Source organism: Ailuropoda melanoleuca, chromosome 2, assembly GCF_002007445.2.
Source record: "Ailuropoda melanoleuca isolate Jingjing chromosome 2, ASM200744v2, whole genome shotgun sequence".
Lineage (NCBI taxonomy): Eukaryota > Metazoa > Chordata > Mammalia > Carnivora > Ursidae > Ailuropoda > Ailuropoda melanoleuca.
Genome location: NC_048219.1, coordinates 57,085,545 through 57,109,827, shown reverse-complemented (window position 1 = coordinate 57,109,827; position 24,283 = coordinate 57,085,545). Strand labels below are relative to the sequence as shown.

Sequence of the window (24,283 nt, the reverse complement as noted above, 5' to 3'; positions counted from 1 at the left end):
GGTTCAGGCAGAGAGAAGGGCAAGTGGGAAGCCCCCGAGGTTGGAGGGTGCCTGAAGGGAGAGATGCCACGGGCAGGTCCCTGGGCCTGAGGGTCTGTGGCATGGAGGCCATATCCAGTGCACAGACCACATAGGCTGGCAGCTCATGGGAAAGGCTGGAGTTTATCTGTGAAAGGGGAAGTCAGTGGTGGGTGTGGAAGAGTGACACAATCTGACTCTCAACTTTCCTTTCTGTGAGGCGGCCACGGGTGGAAGCAGGGGCTAGTGCGGGTTTATTGCTGAACACAGGTGAGGCTGTGGAGTGGACAGAGCTCAGGTATCACTCTCGGTTGTCTTCTCTTAGCCTTCCTTCAGCTTTCTAGCAGTTTCCTTTCTCCTCTCCATTGAATATTTTTTGCTGTGAAGGTGAAATAAAAGCTTTTAGCTGTAAGCTTATTAAGGGAGGACTCAAGGAATACTTTGCCTGCCCAGAAATGCTGAGCTTAGCTGACTGACAGCAGAAGAAATAAAATGAGAAGCAGTGACATGAAAATAATCTGAGGTTATCTGTAGTCAAATGCAATGAATATATAGTCCAAGTTTATGACATAAGGCTGTGGTTCTTGATGCTTTGTCCACAGGTGCTCCGTAAACGGTAGCTACTGTTATTATGAGTTTAGTTATCTGTTATTGTCAGCTGGGGCCCCCTGTTCCTCAGAGACCTCCATACAGTTGGTTTTTATTGTTGTCAATTCCATGACCTGCGGAAGACAAGTCCCCCTCCTAGATTTCTGCAACTACCTGCACACTTGGCTCCTTAAAAATTCCTGTTTCCTAGTTCCACACGGGCTGCTCCCATGCTTTGCTCTATTGTTCCAAATACAGTGTTAAGAGTTTTCCAAAGAAACATGTACATATCCTGTTTGTGATCAATTTAAACTTTATTGAAGAGTTCATAGGTGGAGCTAGAGAAGGATTTATATCACCGAAAAATAAAACAAAATGTTTCCCTCTCACTGAAAGCATCAGCCTTCTTGAAATAATTTTCCACAGATGTGGAGCATCCTTGCCCCCCCCCCATTGCCTCAGTGTCTTTCTGTCCCGAGGGATCTTAATCTCTCCTCCTTTCTCTCTTCTCACTTTCAACAGTGAAAGCAACCAACTAACTACCACCAGCAAAATCCGTGCCCGGCGCCATCTACAGGCAGTGCCCTGCTCCTCCGAGTCCTCAACAGCACGCGGAAACAGGCAGCATGGGAGGCTTAGAGGGCTCCCGTTCAACCTCAGACAGTTATAAAGTGCTCTCCCCAGGGGGACTTCTGGCCAACACGGGTTTTTAAACACTCGTCTGGCTTAGTCACTCATCTTCCCAGATGGCTTCAAAATCCACTTCAGCTCATTTCTATTTCTTCTCCTCTAAATTGGAAGTTAAAATATTTACTCTTCTACCATTCTTTTTCTTGTGACACGTCATTTCTATTCCCTAAAGTTGCTATTTTCCCTTTAACTCGCTGGGCATAGCTAAGGTTTCAGAGTTCTTCTTGCATCCCACAGTGCCTAGCACCCTGCTTTGATTCCAGTTTTCTTGAATAACCTGCGTATTTGTATCAAGAGTTTTGGCTGAGGCTTGCTTGAAAATCCCAATAAATGCTCTGCTTAAACTGAGACCATCTTTGATCTCCTTTCTTTTCCCTTATTACTCACCAATTCTTTTTGTGTCTCCCATTTGAGTACTTCCTCTTCTGCCTTTTTCTTTTCCCTTATTACTCACCAATTCTTTTTGTGTTTCCCATTTGAGTACTTTCTCTTCTGCCTTTTTCAGAAGAGAATAGGGAGCAACTTTTAAAAAAATGTTTAGTACAATATATGTCTTTTACTATATAACTGTTTTTATTTTTTTCTCTATTAGAAAGTAATGTTTTTTTTGTTTTCGTTTTTTGTGGGGTTTTTTGTTCTTTTTTTTTTAATAGGGTCTCTTTAGAGTCACATAACTAGGAAAAAGGAAAAAATCAATCAGTTCTTTAATATAAGGCCATAATTTGTTACTAAAAATACAATCATCTTAAAAACTAAAAATGTATAATTGATGATACATTTTAGCTAAGATCACATGTTCATAGTATAAAATTATGAAGAGTATTTTAAAAGCAATGGTTATAAGTGACAAAATTTTTTGTAAAAAAAACTTCTTGGGAACCATTTTGTCTTTTTCAAAGGAAAATAAAAGAATGAATTTTTTAGTGTCATAATTTATCCTAAATGTCATTATATCATATACATGTTTTATCTCCACTTGGACGAGTTATCATAATATAAATTTTAGCAATGAGTCACACACCATAAATTACTTACTGAGCAGGGGATAAAGCCAAAAGAGTAAAATTCCAGAGTCTAAGAATAAAATTTTCTGCCCCTTCTGTTTTCAATTATATAAATTTTCAATTATATAAATTATATAAATTTCAATTAAAAATCATACATAAATTATATAAATTCAGTTATATAAATAATATAAATTATATAACTATATAAAAATTTATATTAATATTATATAAATTATATAAATAGAAATTTATATTGTATTATGATGATCATGTATAAGCGGCGATTAAATGGTTAAGTTTTTGGCTTTGACATTAGACTGACCGGATTGGCATCCCAGCTCTGCCTTTTATCGACTGTGTGGCCTTAGGTAAGTTATTCAATATCTCCGTGTCTCACTTTCGGCACTTGTAAAATTGGTGTAAAATTTAAATAGTACATGTGGTGATTAAAACTGTGTTTAAGTCACAGTAAGAGTTTAATAAGTATTAATCCATATTGATTTATGGCCTTTCTTTGGTGTGTGTGGCACCTGCTTAGGCACTGCTAGTTGTCTAGCCAGTGGCTTGCCTCTTTCTCTTTCTTGCTGGCAGAGCCCATCTTCTGTGACAGAGGTCAGAAATGTCTGATGCTCATTTTCCAGGCCTCCCTTGTATTGGAATGCGACTCTGTGATCTGCTCAAGCCAATAGCCCAAGGATTAATCTGCTAGCAGGAGGGAGGTGGAAGAGACGGAGAGGGTGATGTTGAGATTGTTTATAGATAACATTTTCCTCCCTGAAAAAAAAAATAGACTTATCTAGGAAAATCCCACCCTTCTTTCCTATAAGGGGACCAGGAGCTGAGGGAGCCTCTGTGGCCCTGAGGTGGAAGGTGAGGAGGGTAGCCAAAAAGTCAAAGTTACTAGAGCTGAAAGGTAGAAAGAGCCTGTGTCCCTGATGACACCGGTGCCAGCTAACTCCAGAGTTAGCCTGGAGAGTGCCTAACTCCACATACCTTCCTGTGGGATGTCAGATGCATCATCAAGCCGTCATTAGTCAGCTATTCTGGTATTTCCAGCCCCAACTGTTACAACAGATAAAGGCACTTCAAACAATAGCATTGATAATTTCTAAAAAGTGCTAATCAATATTTGGAAACATGTATATAAAGTGGTTTAATATATAAACTGTATGATATTCTGAGGAAAAAATTAATACTAATCTCCTAGGTAAAATTTTGACCAAGCAATTTGCTCTTCCATACAAAAGGGTCATGGGGCACTTCAATAAACTAGGGGACAAAGACCTGTTGAAAAAGGCCCATCCAAAGTAAACAAGCCTAAAAGAAAATAATTTTTCAAAGATTTTATTTATTTATTTGAGAGAGAGAGCAAGTAGGGGGGAAGGAGCAGAGGACGAGGGACAAGCAGGCTCTGCCCTGAGCACAGAGCCCCATGCTTAGCTCCATCCCAGGATGCTGAGATCAAGACCAGAGCAGAAATCAAGAGTCGGAGGCTTTACAGACTGAGCCACCTAGGCACCCCAATAATTAAATCCTTTTTTTGTTTTTTAAAAAAGCAAACAACAAAGCTAATCCTTTAGCTTTCTTAAGTTTTTCTTAATGTGTATACTAGACCATAATGTGCTAACTGTACCAATTTCATATTGTATCCCCACATTATTAATATTTTGTTTTTAAAGGATCACATTCTGTTTTCTTATGAATATTTTTTTCATAATTGACACATAATTGACACATTATTTTCAGAGTGTTTTTTACTTTTTTTTCTGTTTTACTATATTATGGAAGTATAACTCACATACAATGTTATGTTAGTTTCAGGTGTACAACATATCGTTTTGACAATTCTATAGGTTACTCAATGTTCATAAGTGTAGTCACTATCTGTCACCATACCATTACTACAATATTATTGCCTATATTCCCTATGCTGTACTTTTAATCCCTGTGACTTACTTATTTTATAGCTGGAAGTTTGAACCACTTAATCCCCTTTATCTATTTCACCCATCCCCCTACCCACCACCTCTCAGGCAACCAGTTTGTTCTCCAGGAGTCTGTTTTTCCTTTGTTTGTTTGTTTTGTTTTTTAAATTTCACATAAAAGTGAAATGATATGGCATTTGCCTTTCTCTGACTTATTTCACTTAGGTCCATCCATGTTGTTACCAATGGCAAGATCATATTCTTTTTTATGGCTGAGTAATACTCATGCATTGTGTGTGTGTGTGTGTGTGTGTGTGTGTAGCACTTCTTTGTTCATCTTTGACACTTGTGTAGCTCCCATATCTTGGCTATTGCAAATAATCCTGCAACAAACATAAGGATGCATGTATCTTTTTGATTGGGTGTTTTCATTTTCTCTGGATAGATGCCCATAGTAGAATTACTACCATATGGAAGTTCCATATGGTATTTCCATTTTTGATTTTTTGAGAAACCTCCATACTGTTTTATACAGTGGTTGCACCAATTTACATTCCCACCAGCAGTGTACAAGGGTTCCCTTTTCTCCATATCCTTTCCAACACCTATTTCTTGTCTTTTTGGTAGTAGCCATTCTGACAGGTGGGAGATGATATCTCATCGTGGTTTTGATTTGCATTTCTCTGATGATGAGTGATGTTGAGCATCTCTTCATGTGTCTGTTGGCCATTTGCATATCTGCTTTGCAAAATGTTTATTCAGTTCTGCCCATTTTAATCAGATTGTTTGGTTTTTCGTGTTGTGTAAGTTCTTTGTATATTTTGAATATTAACCCCTTATTGGCTATATCATTAACAAATATCTTTTGTAAGATATTTGTATTTACTAGGTTGCTTTTTTGTTGTTATTGATGGTTCCCTTTGCTATGCAATTTTATGAGTGTTCTTTAAATAGTTAACTAACTCTCAAATAAACTTCTAGTTATATTAGTAGATTTTCAAACAATACAAGAATAATAAAATAGTGTCTATACTCTCTATGACACACAACATCTTTATGCCATGAGACCTAAATTGCTTACATTTATTCTTAAAGTCTTTATTACCTAATCAGAGCCAAGCAATAATACATTTTATAAAGGAAATTTCATACTCATGCATCATTTTCCCTTGGTCAGTCAAAGAAATGGTAACGTCTGTAGGATAGAATACCTAGCTTACAACATAAGGTTAAGTAGTGTTATTTTTTGCATGATATTAAAACAAATTTTTAATTTAAAAATTGTCTATATAATACATTAAATGTTCCATACATGAAATAATTCTACTGAGTGTAAATACTGAACATATGCTACAACTTGGACTGAATTTGACAATGTTTATTTAATTGGTTAAACATTCTAGATTTTTGCAGGTTGTGGTAATTACTGGTATCATTTGTAGTTTAGAAGGAAAAGTAGATTCACATATGCTACTATGTTTTTTTGTTTTGTTTTTTGTTTTTAAGGCTCATGTCTGAAGCCTCAAATTCTGTGGAAAATATCTGTATGAAAAGAGATAATCAGATCCAGCAATCCCACTCCTTGGTATTTACCTAAAGGAATTGAAAACATATGTCCACATAAAAACCTCCATGCAGATGTTTATAGCAACCTTATTCATAATTGCTGAAACTTGGAAGCAAATGAGATGTTCTTTGGTAGGTGAATGGATAAATAAACTATGGTTCATCCAGACAATGAAATATTATGGAAATGAGATATCAAGCCATGGAAAACATGGAGGAAACTTAAATGCATGCTACCAAGTAAAAGAAACCAATCTGAAAAGGACACATACTATATGGTTTCAATTACATGACATGCTGGCAAAGGCAAAACTATAGAGACAGTAAAAAGATCAATGGTTGCTAAGGGTTTGGGGAAAGGGAGAGATGAAAAGGCGGAGCACAGGGAATTTTTAGGGCAGTGAAAATACTCTTTATGATGTTATAATAGTGAATACAACGTCATTATGCACTTGTCCAAACTCATAGAATGTCCAACCCCAAGAGTGAACTCTATGTAAACTATGGACTCCAGATGATAATGATGTGGCAAACCAGCTTCATCAATTGTAACAAATGTTCTGTCTGGTGGGAGATGTTGATAGTGGGGGAGACTATGCATGTGTGTGGACAGGGACTATATGGCAGGTCTTTGAATCTTCCCCCCAGTTTCACTGTGAACCCAAAACTTCTCTAAAAAGAAAAAAAAATCAAAAAAAGAGAGAGAGAATCATTCTTGATTTTTTATGATGTGCTTAACACCTTAGAGCAACCATTGTGTACTAATACTTACCACTTATAGGACACTTACAATTTAATCAGACAGGGCTATGTGTTCTACAAATATGGTTCCAATCATCACAACAATCCTATCCGACAGGTAGAATTATTCTCTAATATTTTTTTTTGAGAAAAACACAAACTTAGAGAAGTAGAGTAACTTGCCCAAGACTCGTAAATAGAAATGAATACCGGTTGGTATAGTTCCAAAATCTTTACTCTTAACCAGTGTTATTATAACAACCCATTTCAACCTCACCCCACACTTAGCCCCAGTCCAAGCTTCAGTGGCTTGGTTAGTTAGTGCAGAACTGGAGTAGTTGCCTGTCTCAGTGGTTTCTAGTAAGGACCTCTTTCAACAACAGGTAACATGTTGCCCACTCCTACAAATGTTTATGTTCTCCCCAAATTCATATTTTAAAACCCTAATCTCCATTGTGGTGGTATTTGAAGGTGGGGCCTGTGGGAGGTAATTAGGTCATGAAGGTGGAACCCTCATTATGGGATTAGTGCACTTATAAGAAGAGACATGAGACAGCTCATCTTGATCTTGGACTTCCCTGACTCCAGAACTGTGAGCAATAACTTTCTGTTGTTTAAGTTACCCAGTTAATGGTAATTTTGTCATAGCAGCCTGAACTAAGACATACACTTTCTCTCTAGGAAGAGTGATGCCTTTCTGTTCCCCAAGACTTTGCTAAGTCTTTGACTTACCCTGTGGACAACCACCCTTACAGTAAATGGAGTCTACCTAATTGTAAGACTTACATAAAACTACAGTAATTAAGAGAATATGATGCTGGCATGTGTTTAGATTATCCATTATTAGAACAGAATGGAAGGTCCAGAAGTAGACCCACACATGAATGGTCTAATCATTTTCAGCAAAAGCAATAAGTTAATTCAATGTGAAAGAGAAAGCCTTTCAAATAAATGATTGTAGAACAATTGGATATCTATATAAAATGAAGTAAATCTTGATACCTGCTTCATTCCTTATGAAAGAAAAATGAATGCAAGATGGGTCGATCAAAAGGGGTGGCTGGGTGGCTCAGTCAGTTAAGCATCTGCCTTTGGCTCAGGTCATGATCCCAGGGTCCTGGGATCGAGCTCTGCAACGGGCTCCCTGCTGGCGGGGGGGCTGCTTCTCCCTCCCCCTCTGCCGCTCCTCCCTGCATGTGTTCTCTCTCTCTCTCTCTCTCTCTCAAATAAATAAAAAAAATCTTTTAAAAAATGCCTTTTATAAGACTATTCATAGCAGCCTTATTCATCATAACCCCATACTATAAACAACTAAATAACTGTCAACAGAATTGATAAACAAATTGTGAATACTACTACTCCACATTAAAAAGAAACAAACTATTAAAATATGCAACAACATAAATGGATCTAAAAAACATATATTGGGTGAAGGGAAGCAGATGCAAAGGAATATTTATTGTACGACTGCATTTATATGAAGATCAAGAATAAGCACATTTGTCTCTAATGGCAGAAATTAGAAAGTGGCTGTCTCGGAGTGTGCATGTGTGAGGGGTGAAGGTAGTTTTGATTACTGGGCTGAAAAGAAAACTTCGGGAGTTCAGGTAAATGTTCTAGGTCTTGTTTTAGGTAGTAGCTTCATGGTTGTGTATAACTGTCAAAACTCATGTTTTAAACATTTAATATCTGTGCACTTTATTGAATGTAAATTATACCTCAATTTAAAAGTGGCCTGTAGGCTTCAGGAATTAAGTAGTTATTGAAGTCTTTGATGGGAATGGCAGAAAAAAGAATAAAAGATGGAGATGTGTTTGCTCTTTATAACTGCACTAAGATGCTTAAAGAAAAATGTGATAAGCTCAGAGGTCCAGAGAACTTCTATGATTGCCTTAAAAATGTATCTCTATGAGTTGCTAGAATGATACATCCAAATCAAGGATTAATGCTGTGAAAGGCTAAACTACAAGGTAAGTTGAATAAACAGACTCACCAGGTCTTTCAGGTAAAAAAATTAAGGCATTGATTGAGAAGTTGGATCTTGAGAATTGTAATGGACCTGTTTGGGTGGACTTGCATAATTCTATCATCTTGAAAGACGGACCCTACAGAGCTCTTTGCTTTCAGAAGAAGTCTTCCTTCTCTGTCTTATGAGGGTGGTCTTGTCTTCTATGAAAATTCTGAAGTGACTTAATCTGAGGAACTTACCTTGTGAGGAGTTCCCGATTCTCCTCGTAACTCAGTGCTTTCACTTCTTTGTATCTCTAGAAGAGCACCATCCAGTAGAAATAAGATGTGAGCCATATACACATTTTTAAATTTTTGGTAGCCAAATTAAAAACTGTAAAAAAAGAGCTAAATTTAACTTTTAATAATATATCTTATTTAACTCAACATACCCAAAATATTATCATTTCAACAAATGATTATTATAAAAATTAAGATATTTTGTTCATTTTTCATATGCAAATTCAGTATTTATTTTGCCCTTACAAAATGTCTCAGTTAAGACTACTCTTACTTTAACTGTTCAGTAGCCATAGGTGGATAGTGGCCTCTATATTCTCTATATTGGACCAGAATTTATTAATGTTAGCAGTGTTAACATTTGGGCTGAATAATTTTTTGTCGCAGGGGCTGTTCTGTGCATTGTAGAATGTTTAGCAGCATCCCTGACCTCTACCTACTAGATGCCAGTATTACTAGGTCTATAGATCTCAGTATATTTCAGGGCACAAGTAGAAAGTCTGACTGGGGAGAAGTCTTTCATACTAAAAATATATGCACAATTTTGCTGATTTATATTGGCAGAAACCTATGGAATATGATGATGAATTCCAGGGATGTTAGACCAGGGATGAAGGAATATAACTTTTGATGAGATTGAAATTATCAATATGGATATATTAATCAAAGACCAGAGACTCACTGTGCTTGCCTGAGCATCTGGGAGTGGTTTAAGGTTTCCTTAGTTGTTGAAAACTGGATCCAATGGTGTCCTGCACTAAATAAAGTTAAGATGCTAGAAATCTCATGATATATTTTTATAGGATTGACTTAAAAGACTTAGGGAGATAGGATGTTGGAATGGATTTATCAGGTGTGACTCAGTCACCTAACTCCAATTATATCCTGAGAAGCTCTGGAGGACCTTCTCTTCACTAATGCATTGAGAAAATATTGGGAGGGAGAGGAAGTTGCTGTCCTCTAAGCGCAGGGATGAAGTTAGGAGATGCTGCAGTTGAATACAATCTCTAATTCTCTAACGGAAATAATAGGATCTCAAAGTGCAGAGGCCAAGTAACAGTGCTTAACCATCAGGGATGAGATAGCAGTGGTTACCATAATAGGCCACAGGGCCAGAGCAGTAATCATAGTTGTTTGACTAGGAGGGATCTTTAGCAGTGTGAAAATGATTATGGTATCCCTGTAATTGAAATGGATGGACAGCCTACTAAGATCTTACTTGATCTATAATAATGAAAAATTGCTAGATCTGATGAAGAGAGTGCTGAACATCACCTTAATGAAGATTTATAGCATCTCAACATTGCTTCTTGATTCATGGCTATTGTAACAGGAAGGTCAATTGGTAGGTCCCGGAATGGGCCTTTTCTACTGAAAAAGTTAACCTAAGTCCCATACCATATTTCTAGGGGAATTCTAGTGATTAATGCCACCATCAAAGACTTGAAAGATGCAGGCGTGGTGATTCTCACCACACTCCCATTTAGCCTTCTATTTGGCCTGGGTAGAAGATGAATGGGTCATCTAAAATGTTGATCCAGGTGTAGTCTTTTTATCAGGTGAATAAGTAAATTCCTACCACCTAGTATACAGATATCACCCCAGCAAATGTCTTTTATTCATCCTAATATGTGTAGAACAGCTGAAGTTGTCTGATTTTTATCTGGAAGTGAGAGAACGTGAGAGAATTTATTGCTTTACGTAAGAGCTATGTTAGTTCTTTAGTTCTCAGAGACCATGATCATTTCATCACCTTACGGGACAGTGCTTTTGTCTACTACATTTCTTGTATTGTGCCGGCAGAACCTGATGATCAGGAAATAGCACATACCTTAATGCCTTGTGTAGAAAACTGTGTTTCCAGGGGCGCCTGGGTGGCACAGCGGTTAAGCGTCTGCCTTCAGCTCAGGGTGTGATCCCAGCATTATGGGATCGAGCCCCACATCAGGCTCCTCCGCTATGAGCCTGCTCCTTCCTCTCCCACCCCCCCTGCTTGTGTTTCCCTCTCTTGCTGGCTGTCTCTATCTCTGTTGAATAAATAAATAAAATCTTAAAAAAAAAAAAAAGAAAACTGTGTTTCCATAGACGCAATGTGACTTTAACTGACACAGTCCCATCAAGAGGTGGAATCTTTTACTTTTTCTCTTGTATTTGGGCTGGCTCTCTGATATATTTTAGGTAGCAAAATGCAGCAGAAGTGGTTCTGTGTAACTTGTGTTGCCTTAGATCTGCAGCTTCTTCATCCGCTAACTGGGACACTCACTCATGGAACACACCTGCCATGAAAAACAGCTCAAGTTGGCCACATACAGAGCCACAGGGATAAGGTGAAAGAGGCTTTAGCCTTCCAACTGAGCCCACCTAGTCACCAAACATATAATCTTGGGTATTCCAGCCCCAGCAGCTCTCTGGTTGCAACTTGATGAGAGACAGAAGCTATTTGCCACATGGAGGAAAAAACCCACTCAGCTGAACCCTGCCTGAATTTCTCACCACAGAATCACGAACAAATAAAATGTTTGTTGTTTTAAACCACTAAGTTCGTTAAAACAGCAAAAGAAAACCAAAACATGTTGGAAAGAACACATGCAACTCAGAGTGGGGGATAAACCCTATGAAAATAATGTATTACACAACCAAACTATTTTTTAAATTGCTTTTTTATTTTGCTAAATTTTATTTGCATTCATCACGTATCTTTAAACTACTATTTTATTGCTTGCTACTTTTACATTACAGTATATATTTATTCCCATGAGGAAGGAAAATAAAATTACTACTCAACATTACATCTTGCATCTGCTACACACAAATACACCACTAATGAGTTTAATATTTATGAGGTACTCGTTTTAAATGTTTTATATCAGAGGTCTGGATACTCTGTCCTGTGGGCCAAATCTACCCTGGTATCTTCTATTGTAAATAAAGTTTTATTGAAACATAGCCAAGCCATGTGTTTATGTATCCTTTGTGGCAATGTTTTTCCATCAATGGCAGAGTTAAATATGGTAGAGACTGGATAATCCACAAAATCTAAAATATTTACTATGTGGACTTTTACAGAAAAAGTATGTTGGTCTCTGCTTTAAATTATGAGGAAATCCTTGATGTATTATTTCATAGGTAGTAAAGTATTGAATGATATTTGGGGAAATTGATTAGCATTTTTGGTTGGGGTGGATGAATTTTTTTCCATTTAAATAATATAAAATAAGGGATCTTTCTACCCAAAAATTCACTATCCTACCAGATTTCAAATTTAGATTAGAACAGATTTCAAATTTGGATTAGAACAGATTAGATTTAGAAAATGAGAGATGCCATATTTAACTGGACAGTTCAAATAGTTTGAGAATCTGATATAATCATCTTGAGATTTTGTGACTGTTTTTCCCTTTGCATGTCTTATAAAAATGGTTATATCTCACACTGATACAATTAAAGTAAGTATTTTTCTAAAGAGAAGCCTAACTTCTGTGTACAATTAATTTTCTTATGACAAGCTAGTAAGGTTAGCTAGAATTCCAGGTAAGTGCTGGAAAGACCCTCAGAATTACTTTCCTTGCCCCAATTCCACATGTCCACCTTTTTTTTTCTTAAACGAGAAGACTAGCCAAGAGTAGTGAAGTTAATTGACTTGCCAGAGGTCATGATCCATCAGTAAGAGATGGATCCAGTCCCCACTGCTTTTCAGCATTTGCATATATGAAACAGTTATACGTTCGTTATGAATGAACTTTTAACTGCCATGAAATTTTTGCTTGACAATCAGCACTGGAAAAAAAAAAAAAAGCTTTGCTCTAATCAATGGAAAATGTTCTTTAGTAAAACCAATAATGAGGTATGCCATGTCATGGCTAAATTGCTCAGTTGATAATTGCTCTAAGAATTTCACATGGTGTACAATTCTTAACACGAATATTAAGTTGAGGTGGATAGTATTTTATTTTCCAAATAAAATCTTGCCTTGCTTGTTCAGGAGTGTATAAATCATACTAGCTGTCTGTAGTACAGATGCAAAGAATTTGAAATCTGAAAGGTGCCTTGGAAATCAGCATCCAGCTCCCTAATTTAACAGAGGGAAGCAGGCCTAGGGAAGATCTCAAACAGCAATACCATATATTTAAAACAGGGTTCCTTTAGTAGCGGTTGTTTGGGCTTTTTCAAATGCCCCCTTTAAAAAGCAAAAGGAGGGCACTTCCAGGCCAACTGTCAGAACATTCGAAATCTATCGGTCTTATTTCCCTTTCTAGGTAGAGCTCAATTAAGATTTTTGGTAACCACGCACAAGTGAGGCCTCTTCCGTAAAACAAAAGGTTTGAACGGCGGGCGGGAAAAGTTTACCCAGAGCAGCAACTGAAAGACAAAGCGCCTCTCCCCGACCCCGCCCCCTCACTCCCGCCAATAGCAACAGACGCGGGACCTTGGTTTCCCGAGCCCGGCCAATTGGCTGCGTCGGCTGTAGCCCGACGGAAGGGGCGGGGCGGCCGTTGCCAGAGAAGCCACTTGATGGTTACTAGCTCTACTTTTGTCTTGCTTGCACCTGGGCGGGCACTCTTCCATCGCTAGCAGTTCTAGGAATTCGCCTGCTTGCCACCTCGCGCCCTTTGGCTTCCTCTATAGCTTTCACCTGCGGCACTGCCCCCTGCGTCCCGCTCTGACCTAGCCGACCCAGGGCTGGAGAGCACAGGTACGCTGGCCGTGGTTTCCACTAACGTTCGCTGAGTGTCATTTTGCGGCCCCTTTGGACTCCTTCCATAGCGGAGCGGCGGCGGGCTGACGTCACGGCGGTGTGCTTACGCAGCGGTCGGGGCGTAGGCACGCCCTTGGGAGAGGGGGAAGCTAGAGCTCGGGCAGTTTCCTTGCGGTTATCGCGGAAGCAGTTAGGGGTTGCGGTGGTCGGGGCTGCGGTAGGTCCTGAAAGTGAAAGGCCTTCACGTACGCCCAGAGCTAGACCTCAGCCCCTTTCTGCCCATACCTGCCACTTACCCCAGAGTTGACTGCCTGGCCTGGGAAAAAGGCGTGTGGTCCTCAGGACCCTAGGGTAGATCTTAGTTGATGGGCTGGTCCAGAACGAAGTCCTTATCCGGCCGGCCTGGGCATGGCGGCGTTTCCTTCTGAAACAGTTTTCTCTCGCTCATTTCGCTGGCTTTTAAGCGACCACCATATACTATACCCGGGCGTGGTAGGCCCTGGGGCTCCTTTAGTGGAGAATACTGTGGGAAGCCTCGGAAATTAAGTCCTCCAGGTTCCTTCTAGGTTTCCATACTCCATAGGATACTCTTCAAGTGTGTGGCCTTGGACCGGTCACTTCACTTTCCTGGCTTCAGTTTCCTTATCTGAAAAGTGAGGACATTAATAGTCACTTTGGAGTGGTTGTAATAAAAGAGATTAAGTAAACCAATGTCAGGTTTTGAGTATAGGTAGTAAGGGGCCCTTGTTGATTGAGAAAACCATAGCCACACTGGGGCTGGTATTTAGGATGTCTATTTCGGAGACAGTTTCCCTGTCACCTCACCCGTAGTAAGGTTTCAGGTGTTTTTGAATTAATGAGCTTCTTGGAGTAGTTTTAAACACTACTTCGTTAAAGGAACAAACCACAGAAAACCTGTTTTTAAAATTAGTTTGCTTCCCTTCTGCTAACAGAATGTCATGGTCATATTCCTAATTTTTTAACAGCTAGGTATCCATTTTCTGCTTCTCTTTCTTCTACTTTCATGTTTGATGTGTATAAATAATACGGTTTTTGTATCCAAAAAACCCAAAGGTATGAGAAAGTGGCTTTGTATATATTGTACAAATTAATGAGACCCAAGGAGCTGAGTATAGCAATGAGGTTGACATTTACCCACTGAGCTCATTTCTTTTGGAAATCCGTTGTTTTCCCTTGGACTCTGGTTTAGTAGTACTCGACTTATGACTACTTTGAAGATGATTTGTAATGATTCTGTTAAGAACAGATCTTGAAAGAATTGTTTTGAAAAGTTGGTTTTATACAGACAAGTCAGGCCTGCAAGTAATTTAAGGAATGGTGATTGACTCAGTATGTTTGTTTTTTAAGATGAAAAAATTTAAAGAGAAGACCTGGTGGGAAAGCAGCCCCAACAATGAGCCAAAGGGACCCTAAATTTAAAAAAAAAATTCAAATAAACAAAAAACCCCACCTGTAAGTGCTGCTTCATTCTGTTCAAACCTCCCCACAGCTTTGGCTGGCAATGGTTTTTCTCATTATGTAGAAGAGGCAACTAAGGCCCGCTGTGGCTAAGAATTGCCCATGTCAAGTGGCCCTAAGGATTAAGAACTGGTGAGTCTTGGGGCTCCTGGGTGGCACAGCGGTTAAGCGTCTGCCTTCGGCTCAGGGCGTGATCCCAGCGTTATGGGATCGAGCCCCACATCGCTCTTCCTCTATGAGCCTGCTTCTTCCTCTCCCACCCCCCCTGTTTGTGTTCCCTTTCTCGCTGGCTGTCTCTATCTCTGTTCGAATAAAGAAATTAAAAAATCTTTAAAAAAAAAAAAAAAAGAACTGGTGAGTCTGGCCCAGAGTTTAATTTTGATGTGCTGCCTCTGGGTCATCAAGGAATGGTTAAATTAAGTTCAGGCTGCCTGTACTCTGTTTGAGAAAGAAGAAAGAATACTTTCAGGAGATTTTCTTCAAGCTCATAAATTAATTTTGGTACTTAAAGGGATAAGCTTTCATTTTCTGTAACAGGTATGTGGAGCAATCCATTCAGATGGTCATGGGTAAATGAGGTGTTATTTTTGGTCACTTTCTGTACTGATCTCTTGCTATTCTAATTCCTTCATTTTTTTTCAAGTTTTTTATCACGTGGAAACAACTCTTGATTTCTTCTTGATTTTTTTTTTTCTAGGCAAAGAATGCTAGAATTTCATCTCTCTGGGACCCTAATAACTGGTTTCACTCCTTCTACTCTTCTCCCCTCCATATGCCTGATCCATTCTCCAAAATACCACTGAATTTATCCTTTAAAGATGAACCTTTGATCTGTTATTATCCTGCTTAAAATGATTTAATGGTCTGTCTTAACCTTTAGGAAAAAATTCAAGCCTTCAAGCTTGGCCTACAGTGACCACTTCAGTGTGTCCAGTCTCACCCTTTGCCACTTGCCCTTGCAAATCATGGCCCTTCATGATTCTTTCCTCTTGCTTGTACTTGACCCTCTACCTAGAATGCCTTTTTCTCTGCCTTTTTGTCACACATTTGTTCTGCAGGACTCTACAGTTCTTTAGTAAACTTTGACTAGTGTGAAGAATAGTGAGAGAAACGAGTGGCATTCCTGTATCTACTTTGTGTTCTTTGCTGAGTATTTCAGTGAGTTTTTCAGAGAAGCTGTGTGCTTTTGTTTGAAGCCAATGGGAGCTCGTTTTCCAAGAATTAATGTTTGGCAAAACAAATTGGAATCTGTGAGATACTTATGCTTTTCTCGTCAGAGAGATTAGTTTTAAATACATATTTGTCTGCAGCTGGTCTGTTCACATAGAGCAAGCTAGATGCTGAGGAAGGGCATGAACTGGGATCTTTCTTTTCTCTGACCATGGCCAGCATTACAGTCCCTGAACAGCCATCCCTCAAATGCTTGTTGGCCAAAATGGAACATACTTTAGTGAGTGTAGCTGGGTCAGCGTAAACCATGACCACGCCTGGAAAAAGCTTTTAAGTACATGCCTTTTTGATAGGGGACTGGTAAAGTCATCTCTGTATAGGAAATTTAATTCTTTAAACATTGAAATATATTTAAATTGCTAATCTTTAGGGGTTTGGTCATTAAATATGTATGCAGAATGTGTGTCATTGTTTCACCACCAAGTTGTACAGAAGAATATTTGTCAATTGGCGATATATTCCGTGTAATTGAAAACATTTTCTTGTGAAACATCTGCTTTTCCATAGAAGAATACATTTGGTTCACTAAAAAGATAGCATTTTTTATAAAGGTAAGACTTTTTATGCTTAAGAAAATTGTTGTTCAGCACACGTTTTTCATTGTAGTATTGTCACAACACAGAAATAGTGGCGTGCCTGGGAACCTCTGAACAATTTTTTATCCTGGAAAATATTTCTAGATTATAAGAATATAATTGTTGATAATTTCTATGGATATATCTGAGACTTGTCTTATATAACTCTCTATGTTTTGAGGAATCAGTAATGAAGATAACATTTTTGAATGTTGGGCTAAGAGTCATTCTAAGATCTCTGTTTTTACAATGTGTTAATTTTATCTGTTTACCCTTTAAGATAAGGCACAGTTACTTTTTACAGGTGATGAAGCAGAAAAATGTAGTATTTCATCCTGTGATAAAACTTTTAGAAAAACTGTATAAATAACTGCCAATAACCCACAGAGCCAAGTAAGAACTCATTTAAAATACTGATATCAAACTGAATCTTATAAAATATGCCTACCAGTTGAAGATCCCTAATCCTCTTACATTTATTTTTGAACTTTGATTCAAAATATCGGAAACATTTTTCTTTTAATGATTCCACCAAAAGATGAATCAATGAAGTGAATAAGTAAAAAGCAACTGCCTTTATTCATCACATTAACTGCTCTAAGCCTTGAGTCCTCTCCTTCAATTAACTGCTTAGCTTTTACAAGGCTTGTAGGTCCTAAGGATTCAAATGTAAATACGGTATTCTTTCTTGAGATTCCAGTATGCAAAGCAACAAATTTTAAACAAGTGAATAAATGAAAGGTAAATTCCAGTTCTTCTGTGAGTGGGGTAGCTTTTGGAACCAAACAAATCAGTAGATGATGGTACTGTTGATTGCAGTGGTTTATCCATATCATATTCTTCTTCACTCTTAGGTTTGGTTTTTCATTTGATTTTTTGTATCGTCTATTTTTAATTCTTTCAGACTTCGGGTAGCTCAAAATATTGTTATGTCCTATTAACAGATGTTTCATATTTGCAGCATTCAAGGAGATCATCTTAGATACCTGTAGGTTAGTTAGCAGTTGCATTGGTACGTGAGTTGCTGGTATTTCAAAAATATGAGCGTGCTTTTCATTGGTCTATATCCTAAATATTTGTTTCTGTAGTGTATAGAACCTTCAGACAAAAATAAATGCATTTTTACAGACACTTTCAAAGTGTCATTTAGAAATACAGGTAATTTTCACCCTATAATTTCTTCACATATACTTAAAGTATTGAAAATTCTTGAACAAATGTGTTGTATAATAGAGGTGTGTAAAAAATAAATTACAAAGAGGTAAAATATCTCTGAAAAAGTGCAGAAGATCTTAAATATAACATTTGATTTTGTATAAATATAAAATGAAGTCAGGGAGCCATGTTACCATATATTAGAGTTGTGAAAACACAGCCTTAATGATTGCTAAAGCACTAATTAATTATTTAAAATGGAACAGTTCTGAAAAAATTCATGAGTATTCCTGTTTAAAAAATGACATCTCTGAGTTTGGATGAAAACAGTTGTTTAGTAAAACTTAGAAGTATTATCATGTCTATTCGTTATCACCAAAGAATATCCTAGATTGAGATGGGAAATAGGAATAAATTAATTTAATTTTGTAAGGTCCACTTTCAAAAGAATAACAATCTTCTTGTAGCTATTGTTGCCAAATACGTGGAGAGATATATGAAATTTCTATTCTAGGCATACATTACATACATTTCCTATTGGGTAGATATAGTGAAACTGAGGACGAGAGTTAACCAAGTTTTTTATTTATTTCCTAGTTTGACCGGATTAAGATATTATAATACTTCAAGAAATAGATTAATAAAAATTTCTACATTCTTGTGGTTATGTAGAAAATAATAGGCCTTTTGGAAATTATGGAATTGGCAATTGTTGAATGGTTGTGCAATGCAATTTTGGCACTTTTTGAATTAGTATCACAATGAGTAGCAGTTGTAATTTCTACTTTGTAAAATATTATTTTTTACATGTTTAGGATTTTTATTTTATAGGGTAATGACAGCAAAAAGAACCTATTGAAATGATAAGTTTAATAACTAAAATATTTCCTAGCTTTCAGTGTATGAGGAAAAGTTGTTGTGGAAGCCATCTATAAATCCATTTACCAAATTTATGGAGAAGCCTGAAGTTGATGGAAGTCATTCAGAAGAAACATGTTCTCATTTTTCAAGTACACCAGAGGATGAACGTTTACCACAGGCTGCAAGTGAAAGTCATCTCAGCTGGTATTCTCAATAATAGCAGGGGATATCTGATTTTCTGATTTCAGCATTTCATGTTTTGTCCATACTGTGAATTGTTTGAATCAAATACAGCATTCTTTCAAGAGTATCTTCTTCAGATCTAGCAATGCATATGTTTATTTAACCATGATTACAAATGAGTACTCATTTAGCAGAATTGGGCAATTTTTTTGGAATCTTAATGAAAGCAAGTAAAAATGAAAGCCTTATCTATTGAGAATTATTAAAGTATTAATCCTTATAGCTAAGGTAAATGAAAATAGAAATACTATGGAATATTGGAAATGTAGTTGATGACTACTAATTCACTGTCATTTGGAATATTGCTATATAACAAATACCTGTCATATTTTGCTCTCTCTTTTAGAATAGGGAATACATGGGGTGCCTGAGTGGTTCAGTCGGTTTAGTGTTCAATTCTTGATTTCAGTCAGGTCATGATCTCAGGGTTGTGGGATTGAGCCCTGTGTTGGGCTCCACGCTCAGTGGGGAGTCTGCTTGAGATTTTTCTCTCCCCCTTCTCCCCTCTCCCTAAATAAATAAATAAAATCTTTAAAAAAAATAGGGAATACACTTGCTATTTATATGACTCATTGCTCACCAAAATGACAGTTTTTTTTTTTTAAGATTTTATTTATTTGAGAGAGAGAGAGAACACAAGCAGAGGGAGTAGCAGGCTCCCCGCGGAGCAGGGAGCCTGATGCAGGGCTTGATCCCAGGATCCAGGGATCATGATCTAAGCTGAAGGCAGACGCTTAACCAACTGAGCCACCTGACGCACCCCCCAAAATGACAGTCTTAAAACACTGTTATTGTCACCGTTGATAGTATAGTCCAACTTCTATTTAGCTTGTAAATGACAGTGATATTTGGTAATATATAACCATTCTTGACTTTCTTCTGCCCATGGTTTTTAATAATGGACAGCTGTCATTTTTAGCCACCTCTTATACCCATCACGTTAAGCCAGCAGTAATTAGGAACATAGTCTGCTTTCTGACATAGCCTCTAAGATCCCATCAGTTGTTGATGAGCCATCATATTATGTTTTGTAAAGAAAGAAAAAAAGCTGCCTGTTGAAGAAAGATACAATGCTTTCTTATGATTTATTATAAATATTGAAAAAGCTCCTTCAAACCTAATTATACATAGATTTTTGGCTTCAGATAACTCTATGCTTATATAAAAATAAAATGTGAGTGAAATAAAGTAGGGTATTCTTAAAATTTTTTTAGACTCAAAATCCAACTCTTCTGAGTCACTTTTTGACTCAGTTGTCCTTGCTCTTGAGAGTATTGTGATGTGGCATTGCTTAGGAGTATCTTTAACTGAAAGAAAACTTATTTTGGTTCTGGGCTCTTACAATATCCAGCAAGCTGATATAACCGCCTTTCATTTAATATAGCGCCTTCAAGGTTCATCCATGTTGTAGCACACGTGAGTGCTTTATTCCTCTTTATTGCTGAATATATTTTGTCGTATGTCTATTCCATTTTTATTTGTCTATTCCTCAGTTGATATACCCAAGTAAATACCTTAGTGCTTGACTTATCTGAAGTTGAGCTAGAGAGTCAACTTTTTCAAGAGTGAATTTAAACTAAAATATTCTAAGAGATGAAATATATCTATTTTCTATAGTGTTGTATGGAATAGAAACCTGTGTTCCAAAATTTTGGTGTACTAAAGTTTGAATTAGAGAATTGCTTCTGGAATTTTGTAAACATTCCTACTTCACCAGCTCCTTCAAACCCCTCTATGACCCTCCATTCCTAGGGGTTAAAAAGTGCTACACCCCATCTCTGGGGTATTCTTGAAAGCACTGGACCCCTTTAAGTTCTGGGCTTGTGCAGGAAAGAGCTCAGGACTGCTTCCTAACTAACAAAGATTACAAGAAGCATCCTGATTTCAGGATGTAAAAATGTGACCAGTGAGCTCTTACAGTGATACACAGTTTAGGTAATCAAGAAGGCAAATATTAATAGTTTTGTTTTGAATGATGATAATGTATTATAAAACCAGGTGTGAAGGATTTTTGAGATCTGGAGAGCTTTGGTTTTTTTGTGTTCCATTTGTCTAGCTTATTTGTTCTTCTGGAAGAATTTCTTTTGTGAAGAACAGGAAATTTCAAGAAAGCATTTGGGAATAAGATCTAGAAAGATAAATCTTTTGGGTTTGGAGCAGGAAGAAGAAAGGGAAGTAAAAAAGACATAAACACATTCACACAAATCATTTTACAAACCTGAAAAGAGATGTCAAACAGTGACAAGTAGCACAGTGAAGCATTGCTGTTGGTGGTTTTGGTGTTTTACAAATCTAAACGTTTTAAAAACTGTTTTTCTATATAAAGTATAGAAAAATAGGGGAGTATAGGAAAAAATTTCATACATTTTCAGTGACAATTTACTGTTATATTTTGGAGAGCAATTGGTGGACCTGTAATATTTAGTTACGCTGTGCTATATTTGCATAAAAAGAACTAGTTTATGTGACAGGTTTAACTTAAATTTTAACTTAAAATTTTATTTTATTATTTATTTTTATTTTATTTTATTTTATTTTGTTTTATTTTATTTTATTTAGTCTAAAGCAGGACATCCTAAATGAAAAGACTGACCTGGAAGCAACATTTAAGGAAGCTGAGTTGGCAGCCTGTTCTGTAGAATTATTTTTGCCATTATTTAAGGATACTGTTGAAGAGATTAGTTTTGAAAATGTGAGTACCTGACTTATGAACATCTGATAAAATGGACAGCTAGCATAATACTGAGAATGCACTAACTACGGTCTTATATCTTAACATAGTTATGCTCACATACTAGTATTTGATATAAAAAATTGCAGGTTTATCGGTGTCCTGTGTCATTAGCTGCAATTCTTTTCTTCAAAGATAATCTCAGGCATGCACTTGGTAAGAGGCTAAGCTGGAAAGTAAATACCTTGGTGCTTGACTTATCTGAAGTTGAGCTAGAGAGTCAACTTTTTCAAGAGTGAATTTAAACTAAAATATTCTAAGAGATGAAATATATCTATTTTCTATAGTGTTGTATGGAATAGAAACCTGTGTTCCAAAATTTCGGTGTACTAAAGTTTGAATTAGAGACAAAAAATAGATTGTATTCTATTAGTTTCATTAAAATAAATGCCTGAAATACTTCAGGGTTTAAGCCCTTATTTTGATTTCATTATTTTAATGTACAATGTACTTTAATGTACTATTAATAAACTTGGCAAAATTCACTCTTACTGTATGCAAAAATGATTTTGCATACTGATACTAGAATAAAGTATTCTTTGATAATAGCAATGCTGTGTTGTAAAATGTCTTAATGCTGTATCTTTTAAAAAATTTTTTAATGCTGTATCTTAAAATGCATATGTGATTCTTACATTTTGTCAGGCTAATCTTTTTGCATCCAATTTGAAGGAGATTTCTAAACAGAAGGAAATATTAACAAAAGAATTAGACACTTTTAAGCATGTAAAACAAGCTTTGGAACATCTCCTTAGAAAGACAGAATACCAACAAGTAAGGACCCCGAAGCACTAATTTAATAGACGTATTTCTCACTTGAAGGATTTGCTATTTCTGAAACTGTAGAAATTGAATTATTGGTATATTTGAAATGGAAGTAATTCTTGAATTTTTGTTTGGAATGGCAGTCATTAAACTAACCCTTACTCTTAATGTTTCACAAAGAGTTCTACATGAAAGCAGCATGTTTTTACAGAAAATACAATCTCAAAATTTTTCATTATTTGTTGTATTTCATTTCAGCTGATTACAATAAAATTTTCTTATATTTTAAGCTCCTTTGTACCATTGTATTCATACATTTATCTTTGGGGGCTAACAGTTTGTTGAGAGATAATTCACATACCATACAATTCACCCATTTGAAGTGTACAATTCAGTGATTTTTAGTGTATTTGCAGAACTGTGCAGCAATCACTGCAGTCAATGTTAGAGCGTTTGCATCACCACAAAAAGAAACCCCATGTCCTTTAGAAGTTTGCCTACCTCCCAACCCCACCCACCTCTCTTTACCCTATTATCTACTTTGTGTTTTTATGAATTTGCTGATTCTGGACATTTCATCTAAATAGATTCATATAAAATGTAGTTCTTCATAACCGCCTTTCATTTAATATAGCGCCTTCAAGGTTCATCCATGTTGTAGCACACGTGAGTGCTTTATTCCTCTTTGTTGCTGAATAATATTTTGTTGTATGTCTATTCCATTTTTATTTGTCTATTCCTCAGTTGATGGATATTTAGTTTGCTTTACTTTTTGGCTGTTAGGCATAAAGCTGCTGTGAATATTTATTTACAAGTTGTTTATACCCAAGAGAAATGAAAATATATGTATGCCAAGCAATTCCAGTGTGTCCATCTGGAGTCCAACAGTGAGCTTCATGCAGTCCATGAGCCCTCTGAAATTGTGTGTACAGTTTTGCATTAGATGTACATGGCATCAATGCTTTTGGGTGAAAGGAATTCATAGCTTTCCACATTCTCAAGCAGGAGTATGACCCTCAAAATGAATAAACATTTTTCTATGTTCTCATTTAAAATTCTTTTACTAATGTGCTGTGATTCTTTTAAAAAACTCTTACTTGCTAGAATGAAGGCTGTTTTGTATTTTTTACCTATTTATAAGCAGCACGGTGAGCTTCTTTTGTATACAAGATTTTTGTGGTTTTTTTTGTCATTGGCTTGTACTGGGGGTGTTATTTAGAAATTAGTACATAATTTCATAAACTGTGAACAAAAGATTTGGAACACTTAGGCAAAAATCCATCTGATGACTTTTTAAAAAATCTGAACTGTGCATAATAGTTATCCATATTAATTTCTCAAGGAATAATTTCTTATTCCTCTTTCTACTTTTTATATGTAGAGAAGTATGTTTGTCAATAGTGATTTATAACATCTTTTTTTCATAGGTAGGGGACAGTTTATCCAGCATGTTAGAGAAGCTAACTGATAATGAAAGTGAAAATACTGTAAGTCTTTTTACACTTTGTGTCCACTCTGACATTTTTTATTTATATGCTGCTTGGTTTTATAAAATTAGCCAACATTATCCAAATTGTGATATTTCTAACTCCTACATTATTATTTGCTGAAGAATCTTAAGAAGAAGGTACTTGAAAAGGAGACCTATATTCAAGAGCTTTCTTGTTTGTTTCAGAATGAAAAGGTAGGCACATTTTGAACTTAATTCATCATATTTTCTTAATGTTGACTCTCTCTTTTCTTTCTTTCTATCCTCGTCCCCATAT

General features: G+C 36.7%; 1 protein-coding gene across 2 annotated transcripts in view; it reads left to right on the top strand.

Moving 5' to 3' along the window:
- ODF2L (outer dense fiber of sperm tails 2 like) overlaps positions 1-24,283 on the top strand; it is a 312,052-nt gene that overhangs the window by 261,998 nt on the left and 25,771 nt on the right. For both annotated transcript variants that reach the window (XM_034653817.1, XM_034653816.1), the window contains 5 exons: positions 18,810-18,982; positions 21,581-21,713; positions 22,398-22,526; positions 23,945-24,004; positions 24,130-24,201. In XM_034653817.1, coding sequence (XP_034509708.1) covers positions 18,810-18,982; positions 21,581-21,713; positions 22,398-22,526; positions 23,945-24,004; positions 24,130-24,201 — 567 coding nt within the window. The remainder of the gene's footprint in view (positions 1-18,809; positions 18,983-21,580; positions 21,714-22,397; positions 22,527-23,944; positions 24,005-24,129; positions 24,202-24,283) is intronic.